The sequence below is a fragment of the Anabrus simplex genome, chromosome 1 (assembly GCF_040414725.1).
Source record: "Anabrus simplex isolate iqAnaSimp1 chromosome 1, ASM4041472v1, whole genome shotgun sequence".
Classification (NCBI taxonomy): Eukaryota; Metazoa; Arthropoda; class Insecta; order Orthoptera; family Tettigoniidae; genus Anabrus; species Anabrus simplex.
In genome coordinates this window covers 1,271,476,722-1,271,495,384 of record NC_090265.1, presented here as the reverse complement: position 1 = coordinate 1,271,495,384, position 18,663 = coordinate 1,271,476,722, and the positions used below count along the sequence as shown (strand labels likewise).

The 18,663-nt window shown below is 41.4% G+C and overlaps 1 protein-coding gene across 1 annotated transcript in view; it reads left to right on the top strand.

Annotated features, from left to right (window-relative positions):
* LOC136858689 (A disintegrin and metalloproteinase with thrombospondin motifs 12) overlaps positions 1-18,663 on the top strand; it is a 477,582-nt gene that overhangs the window by 149,741 nt on the left and 309,178 nt on the right. The window contains exon 5 of the mRNA XM_068225727.1: positions 4,007-4,203. Coding sequence (XP_068081828.1) covers positions 4,007-4,203 — 197 coding nt within the window. The remainder of the gene's footprint in view (positions 1-4,006; positions 4,204-18,663) is intronic.

Sequence of the window (18,663 nt, the reverse complement as noted above, 5' to 3'; positions counted from 1 at the left end):
TAAAATGAGCTTTGTCTTATCCTTGTACGACAAATTCGATATTTCGCCTGCTTTAGCCTATCCCAAAGTGCCAAAGGGCCCACATCACGGTACCCATGGGAACTCTTATTCTTGGATTATACGTAGCTATGGGACCCCGAATTATCTTTTAAATGGTGAAAGAAATAAAATCTGTCCGGTAGTTTCTGAGATAACCCATTCCGTATATACTGTGCCGTACTGGGTCTATAAACAAATAAATCACTAAAAAAGTGGGTCATCACGTAATAAGCCACGTTGTCGTTGTTTGAGTCATCAGTCCATAGACTGGTTTGATGCAGCTTTCCAAGCCACCCTATCCTGTGCTAACCTTTTCATTTCTACGTAACTACTGCATCCTACATCTGCTCTAATCTGCTTCTCATATTCATACCTTGGTCTACCCCGACCGTTCTTACCACCTACACATCCTTCAAAAACCAACTGAATAAATTCTGGGTGTCTTAAGACGTGTCCTATCATTCTATCTCTTCTTCTCGTCAAATTTAGTCAAATCGATCTCCTCTCGCCAATTCGATTCAGTATCTCTTCATTTGTGATTCGATCTCTCCATCTCACCTTCAACATTCTTCTGTAATACTACACTTCAAAAGCCACAGTTTACCATATTTCCTGTCCTTTTTTGACCTGGCTAGTTCAATGACATCGCACGCTGAACATCCGTAATTTGGTCTCTAAGAACCACCAATAAGATCTTTTAAAGATGTAAGTAGGACAGGAATTGCATTTGTGTGACTGAATGAGGACTCCAGTGAAATAAAATTTGTATGAAACAGTTTATTACACTAAGGCATAAAAATTGGATAGTAAAATAAATTCCCTTAAATTAATTATAATTTCTGATACATTAGTGTTGTTGCCATCAAGTGGCATCAGGACCGTGCCTGTCTAAACAAGTTTAAAATCATTAATCTTAGAATCCCTGTGACCGTTACATTACATTGTATATTTAGATCAGTTTGAAGAGACTCGACTATCTGCGTGGTACTTAAACGTCTTGAGTTAAGCAACAGAAAACTTCGCATATAGAAGAAAACTAAGATTAAAATTATTCCTATTTAATTTGGAATACGTAATCCACAAGACTGCTTCGTTTAGGATATTCTGACACCCCAAAAACACACTGAAGATAATATGAGCCAAATGTATACGAGCTTTCCCCTTTAGCAATTGACAATAAAATGACAAACACGAATTTTAAGACACAAAAACCACAACAAAAACTAATCACAAATATTCCACTGAATCTGAAACAAAAAATACACACTGGTCTTGAGTGATTGGTGATGTAATCTCATCTCTGGGTCATCTTCTGGAGCGACGTTAATTGACCTTACCTTTACTGCGGGAATGGCAAGGCCATCTCCCCTCACTCTTTCAAACAATAACATTCATCTGTCTGCATATGCACATAGCTACACGGCAAAACCTCTTTCACATCTGCTTATGGTCACATGGATAATGAGTTCCCTTCCCGTCCGACAGTACAAGACAGCACTCAGCTGAGGCAAATCTCATCCCTTCACTAGGGACAGATTGCGTGCTCATATGGCCTCTCACTAAAACATAATAGCACATCTCTCTGGTCTGGAAACATTTTCCTCAGACTCGTAACTCACAGGCCTACATGCTTGACCTCGTTTCAGGCCATTCAGAATATCCGGAATATACTCAGTAAATCTCTTTTCTTCATGCAACGGACCCTGGTTCATGCCACGTGCACTACCATGTGTTACTTTGCTGGATTATTTTTCGAAAAACCTTACAAGTGCAACGTTGGGATTTGCTGTCCTCGGCTTTTTCTTCATATCTATTAAAACTCACGCACATTAACATAGCATCCAAATCTTATTCCTTGGGTCGCCTGGCACTCCATCCCCCTGTGGGTGGGGGCGGTAGAATAACACCCACGGTATCCCCTGCCTGTCGTAAGAGGCGACTAAAAGGGGCCCCAGGGGCTCTGAACTTTGGAGCGTGGGTTGGCGACCATGGGGCCCTGAGCTGAGTCCTGCCATTGCTTCCACTTACTTGTGCCAGGCTCCTCACTTTCATCTATCCTATCCGACCTCCCTTGGTCAACTCTTGTTCTTTTCCGACCCCGGCGCTATTAGGTTTGCGAGGGCTAGGGAGTCTTTCATTTTCATGCCCTTCGTGGCCCTTGTCTTCCTCTGGCCGATATCTTCATTTTTCGAAGTGTCGGATCCCTTCCATTTTTTCCCTCTGATTAGTGTTAAATAGAGGATGGTTGCCTAGTTGTACTTCCTCTTAAAACAATAATCACCACCACCTGGCACTCCAGTAAGAGTCTCCCCATTCGATACTTCTTATAAGGTACCTCCGTCCTTTAATTTTCAAAGATCCCATCTCCACCAGCTTCCATAAATTAATCCCCAATAAGAAGAACACTACTTTACATGACTGTAGAACACAACTAATTTAATCCTAACGACCTCGTAACCGTACACAAATGATAACACAGAGAACACATGCATTAGTCCCAAACATATTTAAATGATCGCCATTAAGGCATAATGAACATTTACTGTATTTACAAGGAGAAATATGCGAAGCTGCATTGTCCCTCTCCCATGCTAAGAGAAAACTTTGTTCAAACTTATCTGTTACATTGCGACCTCACGGCTCCTCCATGATGGACTGTGTATGGATTTAGCCCAACATTTCACTAGCGTCGTCTTGGAATGCTGGTCCTCGGTTCAGTTCCATGGTATGGTCCATCGTGCTGTCGTTTGCTTGAGCGCTGGATTGTAGGAAGGTCTTATGCTTAATCAGCTCTTGTGGTAGATTCCCCACCGCCAATAACTCCAACTTTACGCACACAATTAAGATACCTGTTTGCTTACTTCCGTCACTTTTAGTTCAGCATATCATGGGTTAGGACTGAATAAACTATGGAACATGTCACTCATCCGGGCTTATAGTTCGTTCCGGAGAGCTACTAATCGTCAGTAGAAAGTATTCCTAAAAAATTGTGGCACTGATTTCTGGATGAAAATTTATTAAAATATTACTTCCTAGCTCCGTGTAATTGCTTCTTCTCCAGGCTACGAATGATAAAAAGCGACCAACACTAAATTTTCTAACAATAGCTTTATGTGATTGCTACAAGCTCACGACGCACCCTGACTCCTCGTCTGTTTTCCAGTGAATGCCATCTTCTCTCAATGCTCCTTTATATGTTCGTGGCAGAGAAACCACACACGGGGAAACCCTATGATACAAACGCTTCTCCTTTGCGCAAACTTAAGTTTGGTTCCGACGTTCATCCCGCTCAAATCATTCTAAGAAAGGCAATTACACTTAGAACTTCGGATCAGCTCGAATCACACAGTAAATTAGTACAAAATATCCTACTGATTTAACTTTGCCGAAATTTGTCCACAGGAGTAATTATCGTAATTTTTCATAAATTGCCAGGCCTGCTTCAGGCCGCGTTTCTTCTTATAAGTGTGGTATCTGTATCCCCAGACAGTATTCGGGTCGTTCTATCCTTTTCCCTGGCTTCTTCCCTCTCTCACACATCTTGCCACGCCCAGTTTAGCTAGCCTTGCCCACCTTCGAGCCCCAAGCTACTTTCCGCGCCTTTCCAGTTTCGACTCCCGGTATCACGTTCTTAATGCGTTAAAAAACATCTCTGTCACCATGAAACGATATGGTTCAACACGAACTCAGTGCCTGTTTTCCTGTCGTATTAGTATATTTAGATAAGCCTGAAGTTTTTCAACAAATGAACCGTGACTTTTGTGTAAATATTCCAGGGCCTATATTTCACTAAAGATTAAGACAGTCATTGCTGGTAGGGACGGACATAGGCATAGGAATAAATAGTCGACTATTGAATACGAAAGGAATGTAATCCGATCTTCATCTAGTATTTTATATTATAAGAGACTGACTTCATCACTTCAGCAATATAATTAATTTTTTCTTTTGTTTTCTTAAAAAACAGATGATTGGGAAAAGGACTGGAGAGAACGCTTACAATGGGAAGTTCACAACGATCCAGATTTCTTCACACATTCGGTACACAGAAGAAGCGAAAGTAAACACCGCTTCGTTGAAACATGCGTGGTTGCCGACAAGAAGTTTATTACGTATCACAAAGAGCGAGATATTGAAAACTATATTCTCACGCTCTTCAATATGGTAAGCAAAACTAAGGTCAAACTTAATCTAAACCTTCTTTAAACAGGCATAAATTTTGTGTACATGGTTTACATGGTTTATTTCCTGGCCTCCGAGAAAAAAATCCCTTGGGCTGACACTGGGTTCCTAACTTCTGATTTTGTCGAGGAGGGTGTACGTGTGTACAGTAGCTAAAAAAAAAAAAATAAAAAAAAAATGAGAACATGGTATTGCATACGCTCCCCGCAGGTAGACATTTCTCAGAAACAATTAAACCTATAGATAAATTGTTTCTGTGTGTATCCGCAGGGTTTGCTTCTACACGGTAGACGAATTACATTTTGATAATACCTGAATATAAGCCTGATAAAATATTAAATGCGAGGAACATACAATTCCATGCACTCATTCTTCTTTGAGTGACTATGCGTAGATTTCAGAAAGCAAAATCGGCTCTTGCTGAACAAAAAAGTAACTTTGAGGTACAAATATTTCCTTTACTCCACTTCACTTCTAGCCTCTGTTAATGTACTTCGTTATATCTTGATATTTTTCCGCACTATCATCACGAATATAAATACGAATATAAATATAGTGTGTTTCTACTGTATGTTCGTAAAATATTATTTACTTGTTCAAAATGGCTGGTAGGTTATTAAATCGAACGATTGTTACCCTGACAAACAATGCGAAGAAGAGTATTTTTGCTTTTGTGGCTCTTTATGACTTCCAGTCTCCACTCTTCCGATTTCCTATATCTGACTTTGTTTGTGGGATAATTCACGATTATCTGGGTCCTGTTGCACAGGAAAAATGTTCTTTCGTGATGTAAGTAGTACGTACGTATTCATCTGAGATGAAAATCATTAATTAAGAAATGACCAAGAAATTATTACCATTATATCAGTGGATATTCCCTATAGATTCTCGTCCTCGTTTTCTTGGGAGCTTATCCCTGATTCTGATGTAAAAATAGCCTGTGAGGTTTTCAGTCTGTCCAACACAGGATACGAATTTACAAATTTACAAAGCTCTAGTATATACCTGAGATGAAAATAAAATATTTTATTAATAATTGAATCACCTATTTGGTTCCATAAGAAAATCTGCATAACCGGTGAAATTACTTATTTGTATGTGATTTTAAACATTGTTTGCATTGTGGATTTTTACTCTACGGAATTGATCTAATGTCAAATAGATTTATAACTCCACTTGTCACTGCTTATGAATGACAGAATCAATGAATGAAAAAGTAATTTGAGTATTAAACTTCCGTGTCCATTACCTTAATAATCCTGAAAATATTTGGGGAACTTTTCTTTGTGCAGTATGACACGTTCGATCCTCATTGTGCTTCAACTGCTGACTTTACTTTTTTCAGGTATGTACTGTATTGGGGAAAACAAACAAAACTGAAATTGCAAACATGATATGAACATCACGATATCTATCTACATACGTACATGCATCATAATTATAGACCGTTATGCCTTTCAGCGTTCAGTCTGCACGCCTCTGTGAATTTACTAAACGTCGCCATAACCCTCTACTTACAAATAGTGCTGTGGCCTCATAGTTCTATACCTCATATCTTTAAATCTTTAGAAACTGAGTCTAACCATCGTCGTCTTGGTCTCCCTCTACTCCTCTTTCCCTCCATAATAGAGTCCATTATCCTCCTAGGTAACCTATACTCCTCCATTCGTCTCACATGACCCCACCCCCGAAGCCGGTTTATGTGTACAGCTTAATCCATCTTGTACATTCCTAATTTAACCTTTACCTCCTCGAACCGGCCAACGGCCGTAGCCGTATTGAAACACCGGATCCTGTGAGATCTCCGAAATTAAGCTACATTGGGCGTGGTCAATATTTGGATGAGTTGCCACGCGCTATTTGTGGGGGATAAGGGAATGGAGGAGCGGAAAGGAACTGGCCACCCTACCGCACGTAAACTCCGGCTCAAGCGCACCTCTGCGGGGGTTCGGACCTGTCTTCGGGCAGAATACACCCTTACCTTTCCTCGAACCGAGTACCCTCCTGCCACTGTTTCCACCTGTGTGTACCAGCAATCATTCTTGCTACTTTAACGTTTGTTACTTCTAACTTATGAATAAGGTATCCTGAGTCCACCCAGCTTTCGCTGGTGGTGGTGGTGATTATTGTTTTAAGAGGAAGTACAACTAGGCAACCATCCTCTATGTAACACTAATCAGAGAGAAAAAATGGAAGGGGTCCGACACTTCGAAAAATGAAGGCATCGGCCAAAGAAAGACAAGGGCCACGAAGGGCGTGAAAATGAAAGACTCCCTAGCCCTCGCAAACCTAATAGCGTCGGGGTAGGAAAAGGACAAGAGTTGACCAAGGGAGGTCAGGTAAAATAGATGAAAGTGAGGAGCCTGGCACAAGTAAGTGGAAGCAATGCCAGGACGCAGCTAAGGGTCCCGTGGTCGCCAACCTACGCTCCAAAGTTCAGAGCCCCTGAGGCCCCTTTTAGTCGCCTCTTACGACAGGCAGAAGATACCGTGGGTGTTATTCTACTGCTCCCCCCCCCACAGGGGGACCAGCTTTCGCTCCCGTAAAGCAAATAATATTATTTCGCTGCGTAATAGATGTTATGGCTCACACTTACACCTACTGGAGAGAAACGCGCCGCGCCGAAGACGAGGAAGTTGCTTAGCGAGAATATTTCTTCCGCTTCTCTTGCCGGAATTTCATTTCGGTAACGTTCGTACAGTATTCGGGTGTTTCGCAATCGCGTTGATTCGATACCGTACATAGTGTTTGCTTCCCATGGGCTGTGTTGAAAATGGTCTGCGGAGATGATATTCATTTATTTGAAAAGTACACTTTTCTACATGACAAATGTCATAAGTTATATAGCAATACCATTGAATTTGCAGTTGAAATGTCACTATGCTCATTCGAAAATACACTTTGAATTTATCTTGAGAGCGTAACAACGGTTGAAACAAATTAGACAATTCACCATTTCAATTTCTAGATAAATTAATGCCGTCCTTTGTTATTCCCTTTCAGCGTCTTCAACTAAGAGAGTGTTCGGCTCCATGGCTAAATGGTTAGCGTGTTGGCCTTTGGTCACATGGGTCCAGGGTTCGATTCCCGGCAGTGTCTTGAATTTTAACCATCATTGGTTAATTTCGCTGGCACAGGGGCTGGGTGTATGTGTTGTCCTCATCATCATTTCATCCTCATCACGACGTGCAAGTCACCTACGGGAGTAATATCAAAAGACCTGCTCTTGGCGAGCCGAAGCCTTCTGCCACATCCCGGCACTAAAAGACATACGCCATTTCATTACAGAGAGAGCTAAGAGCTAACACGTGATTCATTAGTTGCGTTCGGCTGGACCAAAATTCCTAACACAACTGCGAGACAAGTCTTGACGATCAGCTGTCCGCGCTTCCGATAGGTATGAGAGCACACAAGAGAAATTCTTCTCGGAAGTTCCTCTCTCCGCGTCTTCCTTCCGGTAAGTGTGAGAGGGCCTTTACAGAACAATGTTGATCGCAACTGCGAGCTCACTACATTAGCGTTTCTACGCCTTGATTCAATCTCAATAACTATGTTACCATCCTGGTATGACACACAACCTACGTGTTCTACCTGTTTCAGTCTTGTATCACCAATATGACATTCAGTTCTGTTGAATTTCTTACCTACTGACATCAATTTAGTTTTCCAGAGTCTAATTTTCATACCATACTCATTACACCTATTTTCGTGTTCCAATATATTAGACTGTAGGCTTTCGGCACAATCTGCCATTAAGAACAAGTCGTCACCATATTTATTTATTTACTAGCTGATGTACCCGTGCTTCGCTACGGGATTCTCAGAAAGACTGACTTTGTGGTTTTCCTAACCTGAAATCAACATAGGTCATTACAAAAACGTAAGTATGAATGTAGTATGAATGCTATCATATAAAATACTCGATCAAATGGAAAGCCGCACGTTTGATCACTTTTAACGAACAGAGCTGCGGTTAGATTGCGGTGCCAATCTAATAGTCCAAAGTTCCAGAGCTGGGATGACCAGGCCGCAGATTGCCATGAACACTCATCTGCCATTATTCCGCTAAATATGCACACTGTTCATTCCAATCAGTGCCTCAGAGTAGGGATTGAATAGCCCGAATGCTATGATGATCCAGTGTGTTACGTACCAGTTGTATCAGAAAATTTATAAACCAGGGGAATGGCATGCTAAAGAAGAAAGTTATCTAACTCCCCAGCTACTTCCCATCAATATTCAGACAGGCTGTTACACTCTGTACGACTGGGCGAGTTGACCGTGTGGTTAGCGGTGCGCAGCTGTGAGCTTGCATCCGAGAGATAGTGGATTCGAACCCCATTGTCGGCAGCGCTGAAGATGGTATTCCGTAGTTTCCCACTTTCACACCAGTCAAATGCTGGGCCTGTACCTTAATTAAGGCCTAAGACACTGCTAGCCCTTTCCTATCCCATCGTCGCCATAAAACCTATCTATGTCGGTGTAACGTAAATCAAATAAAAATACTCTGTACGCCGCAGTAATCCTATCTACCGGAGGTGAGGGGCAACAGAAGACACAAAGCACATAACGACAAACAATGGTCAATGTAATGTTATTGTTGATCAATGTTATGAGCTTTCTATATTGTAGGCCTTCACATTTAGTTTTCTTTCGACTCTGTGATTTGTAAACCATAAATTGTAGTTTCTTATTCTCCGACTTTACATACCGATTTTCATTAAATGCTATTTACCCATTTTCTCGTTAGTCGGCGCTGATGTGGACTTAGTAACAAAAATTCAAATTCATGAATATCTTTGTGATCATAGCCAGTACGGTAACAATGTATAAGACATGAATAATAGGAAATTTGATACTATATAACCTTAGTTATGTAGCATTCATCGATTACACCTCTAATAACAAATATTTCAGAATTACATTTTAGGCCTTCCCCTAAACTACCATTCACTCAGCGTGAGTAAAATGATTTATAGCCTAGATTGTAGAGGCTCATCCCCCGACTTCACATACCGATTTTCATTAGACCACTAATAACATAAATAGTTGAGAATTCAATTTTAGGCCTTCCCCTAAACTACCATTTCACTCAGCGTGAGCAAAATGATTTATAGCCTAGATGGTAGAGGCTCATCCCCCGACTTCACATACCGATTTTCATTAAATTCTCTTCAACCGTTTTCTCGTGATGCGTATACATACATACATACATATATACATACAGACAGACAGACAGACAGACAGACAGAAAGACAGACAGAAATTACGGAAAAGTAAAAAGTGCATTTTCTTGTTACTATGGACATGACCGATACAGAAATACCATTATTTTCAAATTCTGAGCAATGTACAGACAAAACTCTTATTTTATATATATAGATTGACCTTAGAACATAGCAGGCTTTCGCCCAGATACATGTTCACCATACCCATACAAAAAAAACAAATATACTATTCCTCTTACCACCTCCGACTAAATGTGATTACTAATTTACATCTAACCTAATATAAAGTATATAGAACTGATAAAACAGAAATGATTCGCTCCTTATCGGAGACATTGGCAGAACGGTAACATCGAACATATAAAAAAATAATAAAGCCTTTCGGCGATAAAAGGAGAAAAACATTAAAATATATAAAACATATCGGCACTCTAGGGGGTACATGACCTGCCCCCATCCTTAGTGTCAGCAACACTTGTCCATTCACTTCCTCCTCACACTCATACATCTTAGCAAGCAGGCACTGTCCTTGAACCCTGTTCAATATAATTGGACCTGTCTGCTTGCTCTTAGACATCCTCTGTTGTTCCATTTCGCTGCACACACATAACTTCTATAGTCTGTTGAGTTATACACTAACTACTTCCAACTCGAAGTCTCCTAAACCCTGACTCATTATTTAATAGCAGCATTTAAATCACACTCACCAAGTCTTTGTTTTTTAACATTGTTTTTTTAGGATATTTGACCAATTCCTTCTTCTATTTTGCCCACACATTTTTTTGCAGCACATAAGTATTTATTTAAGTTACCAGTCCTGGTCCATTCATTCACTACCCATTTAGTAATTTTCCGTTCATCCCCATGCTTAAGTAAGGCTTGCTCCTCTGGATTCAACAATTTATTTCTCACTTTTTCTAAAGTAACACATTCTTTCACCAAGTGCAGGTCATTGGACACTTTCTCGCATAATAAACACCGTGACTTATCAGCCCTTCTGGTCCATCCCTTATTTTTATGCATCCCCATTAACCCCCATAACATACCTCTTCTCTCTGCTCTGTTTACATTGGTAATGCTTATTTTTGCTTCTTTGGTGATTTCATTATACAGGCTAAGGGAACACTTCTCCCTACCTTCCTCTATCAGACGCTGCCTTTGAATGTCTTTAACTCTCCCTACTGTCTCTCTCAGTCTACAGCTCTCTTTCCCGTACCACACTGTCTTCCAGATATACCCCATACAATCCTATTCAAATACTCTTTTAACTTTCGTAAGCCAACACCCTTTATGCATAAGCTTCGACTGTTGGAGATACGCTGCTTGCAAAGCAACACCCCCTTCTTTGATTTTAAGTCTCATCCAATATTTTAGTACTCTTTTGACACAATCAGCTTCGATACACTCCCCACACATTAGCAATGCCCCGGCATTAGCCGTGCATTGTGTTAATTGCATTATTATTTTACTGAATCTGGATATAATTTGTTTCAACATGTCTTTTTTGTACTCTAAACCCCATAGTTCCGCTCCGTACAGTACTCTGCCTAGCACCAGCGTTTTAAAAACCAGTTTCTGCAGACTGTAATTTCTACCAGGGAATTTTGATTCTAGGATGTTGACCACCGAAAGTGCTGCGGCCCCCTGCCATTTTGCTGTCCTCACTTGGTCATTCCAGTGTCCTCTCCTGTTTATAATTACCCCTAGATTTTCTAGTTTGCTCACCTCTTCAGTCTTCACTCCCTGTACCACCCATATCCTTTCATTCTTCCTTCTCTTAGTTTTACTTACTACCATCACCTTCGACTTTTAAACATCCTCCTGTCAGGGCTAGTAGGATCGCATCATCGGCAAGTATTAAGCCTGGTACCTCTAACGCATTTACCGCTGGCACCGCCCACCTATCTCTACCGTAGCCCTGGGGGATGTCATCAATGAACAGGAGAAATAATATGGGCGATCACTTACAGCCCTGTTTCAGACCTACATTACATTCTATTTGGCCGCTCATCCGATTATCCTACATTCTAACCCTATCACTTCCTATACATAGCTTCAATCGCTTTGATCATTTTCCTAGATACCCCCACTTTCCCTAATTTTTCTAATAAAGCTCTTCTACTAACCGTGTCAAATGCTTTCTCAAACTCTATTGCAGCTAGGCACACTTTACACCCTTTCCTATCCAGATATTTTTTGACGGTCATTATGCTATCTGTTGTTCTGCGTCGTCTCCTGAACCCCCCTTGATAGACTGACCATATCGACTGTCTCTCAGCCCAGTCACCTAGCCTGTTCTCCAGAACCCCTGTGTAAACCTTACTCAGCGAGTTTAGCAGTGTTATTCCTCTATAATTCTTTGGTAGATTTCTGTGGCCTTTGGTTTTGTAAATAGGACATACTACACCAACTTTCCATTCTTTTGGGTAGTTTCCTCCTTCGAAAATCCTGTTGAAAATAACTATACCTTCTACTATCTGATCGTGTTTACCCATTTCATTCCAAAAACGTACATATACCATTACATCCTCCCGCGGATTTACTCTTAAGATTGCTCAGCATCCTCATCACTTCATCCCACGAGATCTCTTTATTCAGTTCCTGAATGTGAACCTCTAAATTTTTACCTCCTGTCATTTCCACCTTTTTCCATTTGTCTTCACTTCCTAAGAGCTCCCGAAAATAATCAAACAAATGATCGTCCGCTATATTCGGTTTGCCAACCCTTTTCCCTCCCTTATTAATTTTTGTTAATTCTGTCCCATACTCTATCCACTTGTTCCATTTTGCACTCCTTGTTTATTAGCTTTGTTTGCTCTTTCATCCATATTCTCTTTCTGTCTGCGATTTTTAATTTGTATTCTTTTCTTAGGTTACAGAGCGCTATTATTTCTTGGCACCCTCCCTTCTTCCTAAACTCTTTTAGCGCCACCATCACTAATTCTCTGTTTTCTTTACATTCATTGTTGTACCAGCACTCTTCATTCTTCTTCGACCTGGTAGGGACTCTATTAGCCTTTGCCACCCTTTTAATTGGGTATTCGATTAACTCAATGCTCTATCAGTCTTACCTTCTCTCAAGGCCTCTTACCATCCACACCTAATTACATCCAGCTTCTTCTCTAAAAGGGCATTTAGCTCCTGTGATGTCTTTCCAGTCCATCTGTACTTAGTGTAACTAGTGCCCTTCCCCATGCATCCTTTTACCTCCATCCCCTCTATTTTCCGCTCGCTTCTTTCTAACATTACCCATACCGGTGCATGATGGGACTGAGCCCAGTCTCCAACCTGCATCTTTTTGATATGCTCTAGCACATCCTCTGTACACAATATTAAATCAATCACACTCCCCCTCTGTTCCGTAATGAAAGTTAGCTTACCCCCGTATCTCCTCCCCACCATCCATTCAAAATATGAAATTGGCCTGTAGCACATAGCTCCAACAGTTTTGATCCATACCCATTCCTTTTTTATCTGCACTTCGCCTTCTTACCCTCATCGTCATCTCGTCTTCTTTACTGTAAACAGGGCACAATTCTCCTATTCTGGCATTCCATTCCCCGAATAACAACAATCCATCTTCATCAAATTTCCCTCTTATGGTACTCGCTTCTGTAACTAATTCCTCATAGAAATTTTTGTTCGCGTAGACAGAGTTCTGTGGGTGGCAATAAGTAAAGGCCAAATATATCTTCCTTTCCCTCCCTTTTTACCTCCCCCTACTTAACCTGGCCCAAATTACTTCTTCCATCCGGTTGTCAATCACTTCTACTAGCTCACTAATCTCTTCTTTTATCAATAGCGCTATTCCTCCTGGAACTATCCCTTTTCCGCTCTTTTTTCTCCTAGATTTATACTTTAATCATACCCTTTCCATTTTATCTCTTTCCCAAATTCAAGCCAAGTCTCTAGTAGTGCCACAATGTCAGAGCTTTCTATAGTTTTAATAACTGCCTACTTTATTTAGTAGCCCTTCAATATGTATAAACTTTATCCTCCAGTCTAGCTATGACTTTCCCTCCCGTCTCCCGGTTATCCCCCTTATTTTTGCTTCTTGTTAAATATGGCCCTTTCCTCTTCTATTCCCATTTCACCTTTCTTTTGCCCTTTGAAGCGCAGTCTGTCATCCTTTTCTTCCGCAAGCCTACTTTTCTTACCCCATAAGTCTTTTAGACTTAAACCTCTCCCATTATTCAGGGCATCTCGACCTTTTGATTCCTCGCGTGCTCCTTGTTCTTTATTGGACACTTAACTACTTACATTAAACTACCTGGATCTTGCGAGTCAACTTCTGCCACCGCTTGCTGACTCCCCGTTTCGGCTTCCGCACTGCTTACTGGACTGCTCGGTACACTGACCCCTGACGTGCGTTCCTTACTTGCTTCGCTGTCCCGCGCTGTTTCCTCTTCTGCCTTCCTGTATGCTAGCCTGTTTTCTTCTCGTTTTAGGTTTTCGTCAGTCATCTGCAGCTTCTCCACCGTCCATCGCCTTACGCACTTTCCGTTTGAAACTACACTGAAGAAAATGGAAATTGCAACAACCAGAAGGAGTGGCGCTACATTGCTGCAATTGAACATGCAGGACGAGTGTTCGGTTGTGATTCGATGATTACACTTTCAGGTCCCTCTGAACGCAAGTTTGGACAACAATCCATACAGGATGTGCCCACCACGAGCTGCAATACACTGGTGAATTCGTCGAGGCATGGAGTCAATAAGGCCCTGGATCGCTTCCTGAGGAATTGTGGACCATGCTTGCTGCACTGCACGGGTCACTTGTTCCAGAGTTGTGGGTGGCTGAGGACGGTTGGCCAGCTGTCGACACGTTATGTCCCACACAAGATCAATAGGACTGAGGTCCGGGGATCTGGCGGGCCATTGTAAGGTTGTGATGTCGTGGAGAGCTTCTCTGGAGATGCGTGCAGTGTGAAACCGGGCATTGTCCTGCTGAAACATCCCATTAGCAATGTTCGCCATCATAGAGACATCCACTGGACTGAGTACCCTATCAACGTACTGACGAACAGCCATAGAGCCCTCAACAAGCACTATTTGTGATTTCACATTAAAGCCAATTGCTCCCCAGACCATAATGCTTGGTGTTGGCCCTGTGTGCCTCTCGACAATAAGATCTGGGTGGCCCCTCTCCCCGTTACGTCGGAGCACACGATTCCGGCGATCACTGCGGGCAAGACAGAAGAACGATTCATCACTAAAGACGACCCGGTGCCATTCGTCGACCCACGTCAATCTTTCTCGACACCAAGCCAGCCTTACACGGCGCTGTTGTGGGGTCAATGGGACACCTTCTGCAGGGACACGGGCTCGTAAGCCAGCTGCACGCAGGCGATTACCAACTGTTTGTTGTGTAACGTGGGATGTCACAGTTGCACGAATTTGCGCTGCTGTTGCATGGGGTTTCATCCGGGCCATCCGAATGATGCGGCGATCCTCTCTCTCAGTTGTCTGTCGCGCTGGGCCTGTGCCAGGTCTATGAGTGTGGGTACCTTCATTTGACCACTGCTGCCATACACGTTGTACCGTAGATGCCTGTCGGCCAACACGTGCAGCGACAGTCCTTAGCGATAATCCAGCCTCACACAGCCCAATTATCCGAGCCCTCTCAAACGGCGACAGTTGTTGATAGCGTGCTCTTCTCTGTCGTCTAAGCATGTTTGACGGGGAACACTTCACTGCACAGACTGCAAGTCAACTACACTACACCAGAGCCCGTATACTGGAGTTGCTTCCTCCGCGACCAATCACGTGGGGAGACCTGTAGCAACAATCCAATGGGTCTGAATCTTTGATCGTTTACATACCTACATGGCATCGTTCTGTATCTTGAAAACCAACACAAACGACCAGTGCCTTCATGGTGTTGCAATTTCCATTTTCTTAAGTGTATCAACTGCTGTCCCCTGATATGTGCTCTGAGCTCTTGACTTCTTGCTCTAAATAGATGGGCTATTAAAGTATTTAAGCACTTACTGCCTTCACTTCCCATGTCAATTCTTACCCATAATTTCTCGCCTTGAAGATTGTTCGCATTTTTTACGATAATTTCGGCCATGATATTTGATATCAATTTCACTCTGATAGTCCTGCTCCTCCTCACTTTTCCAACCCTTTCCACATCGTCAATATCCACTTCGCTGATCTTCATCTTAGTCTGAATTACATCGACCACTTTGCATATGAGTTCAACTTTAGCTTCTTTTACCTCTTCCTTCACTCCGTATATAAAAATACATTTCCTTACTCGTTCCTGTCCACTATTCGCCTCTACTTTCTTCAATTTCGTTACTTCTTCCATGTTTTTGATTTTTCCTTCAGTTTCCTGATTTCTTCATTATTTCCCGTCTTTACAGCTACCTCTTCAGTTTTGTCCTTTATACATCTCTCCAGCTCTTCGAATTTACTTGACTGGTTCTGGAACATCTGCTTTAGTTGTTCTGTTGTACAGATATCCTTCACCTCTTCTCTGACTATTCCTTTGATTACCTCCATATCGTCCCAAATCATATTGCCGTTAGCATTCGGGCCGGCATTAAGTTCCACGCCCCCAATAACTAACAGCGTTGTAACCACCACAGCCACCAGCACCATCTGTCCTATCTTCCATAAGTCACTGTTATGCACTCTCTTCTCAGTTTTTTCCATTTCATTCTCCGTAACCTCTTTCCTACCGCTGCTCGGTATTGCTCCACACCAACCATTGTTCTGCACACTCCACTCAGCATAACCGCTTCGTTGGGTAGTTTGAGTTAGACTGAGGTCGTCACCATAGTCCAGACTGCTTACTACATTTCCACCTAACTGAATCCACCCCTGCCACTTTATATCTTTCATCAGATGGTCCATGTAAACTACGAACAACAGAGGTGAAAGATTACAGCCTTGTCTAACCACTGTAAGTACCCTGAACCAAGAACTCATTCTACCATCAATTCTCACTGCAGCCCAATTGTCAATGTAAATGCCTTTGATTGATTTTAATAATCTACCCTTAATTGCATAGTCCTCCCGTACCCTGTCATACATTTTTCTAGATCTACGAAACATAAACACAACTGTCTATTCCTATCGTAGCATTTTTCAATTACCTGGCGCATACTGGTCTGAAACCACACTGGTTTTCATCCAACTTCCTCTCAACTACTGATCGTACTGTGACCGTTCGTGGACGCCGTGGTTTGTAGATAACCATGAACTATCAAATTATTTGCCGACTAGTATTCAGAAGGTTCGCATGATACTCCACTCAGGGCATGGCCCTTCGAAGAGTATTCGGTCACATTCAGATAACGACGACTGAGCTATAGATACTGCCAATCATAAAATGTAAATTCTACACTAAGGCAAAGTTTTCAAATAAATCGCAACAGAAATTGGAAGGATCACATTTTAATAAAAAAAAATCAATTGATTGTATATGAACAACTGAAATGAACAACGTAAAATAAATCATATGCATTCATTAACATTAAATAAGGACCGAGTCCATCTTGCATTGTCCATCATAAACCGGAAATAATTATTTAACACAAATTCACAGAAATGTAAAATCTTATGGATATACCAAAGTCTATCGGGTCATATTATATCATTCACTCGCCGTCGCAAATGTTAATTGTACCCGTCTACTCCGCCTTGCCTTTCATAGTTATAATTGTTCCTATCTGACTAACTAAATATCGGTTAACTTGAACCCCCCAACAGATTTCAGCATTTATAAATGATCACACATGGCAACACAATACACATAAATGAGTAAAATGCACGTCGTTTCCACCCATCGAGCTGCTGGGCTGCACCTGAAATGAATCTTTATCTACTGGCATGAAAATATAAGTTGGTGCCGTCTGGACTGCGTCGAGGTCTGCCTTCACCATCAGCTGAAATGCTACTACAGCATGAATCTACTATAAGCATCTACTACATGTACATCGATCGCAATAGGTGACTCTGATCTTAAACATAACTATCACTGAATTGCATTTTAAGACCCTAATCGTGCGCATATTCCAACATTTCATTACTTGCAACTACGAATCTTAATTTATTAATTCATGTACTTGATGACTCTCTTCAATACCAATGCCTAACGCTGGACTAGCTTGTCAATCATCTCACAAAATATGCGGCGGAAATTCTATTAACAACACCATTAACAACTTAACACGTCTCGAAACTCAATATAATTCGACACGCAAACCATAAAAATCAACCTAAATTATCTCGTGTCCGCCACGCTTTATGACGACCCTACGCTCGTCATCTCATTGTATACCGCACAAAATCATCACATCCTAACTGCACAAGCAATATTAAGGAAGAGTCTTATTAACATTATACATGAACATTACCTAATACACCTTAATGAACATCCATATCACATCATGGAATTATACCAAGATCACGCACCAATATTTCACACACACTGTCACACTGCAACTTACCTGTAGTAAATGATATTATTTTTGTTTCACAGCGATAAATAATACGGACACAACGCAGTAAAACGTCTCATCCACGGTAATTGACGGCATACAATATGTACCCACGTATGATCAATCGCAACCCGACAAATACAACCGAAAATCTGTTAGATCGTTCAAGTTAACACCCCCTTGTCACCTACGTGACATTGACAAAAGGACTAACGCTACTAAAGCATTCTAGGAAAGCAAAAGATAGACAAGTACAATAACTTATCTGGCTTCTTCATGGTAATTCCGCAGCGGTTTAATCATCATTTTTGTAATTCCGTCCATTCCGGCAGAGGCCTGAGTCCGCCAGGGCACTATATTGGTTTAGCACTTCATGTTGTTCATTTACATTCCCTGGTCAGATAGTGATTTAACATCTCCGGCCGCCACCTGAAACTTGTACAATATAATTAGGAATACAATTTCACACTAATTGTATCTTCACTATTCCAGTTTGATACTGGCCTGAGGAAACATATAATTCGAGGTTTGCAAATGATTTTGGCTATTATATAACTTATATCTGGGCTTATTCTTTATGTTTATCAATTACAGAACCAGATCTTTAAGCTTGCTTCAATTATCTTCCTTCATACAGTAATAAGTAAGTAAAACACGAACTCCTTCCATTATTATTTACAATAATAATAAGTTGCTTTCCATAAGCAGAGAAATCCTATGCTAGCTATACATGTGTTTTTGACATTTGAGGAACTGAATAAC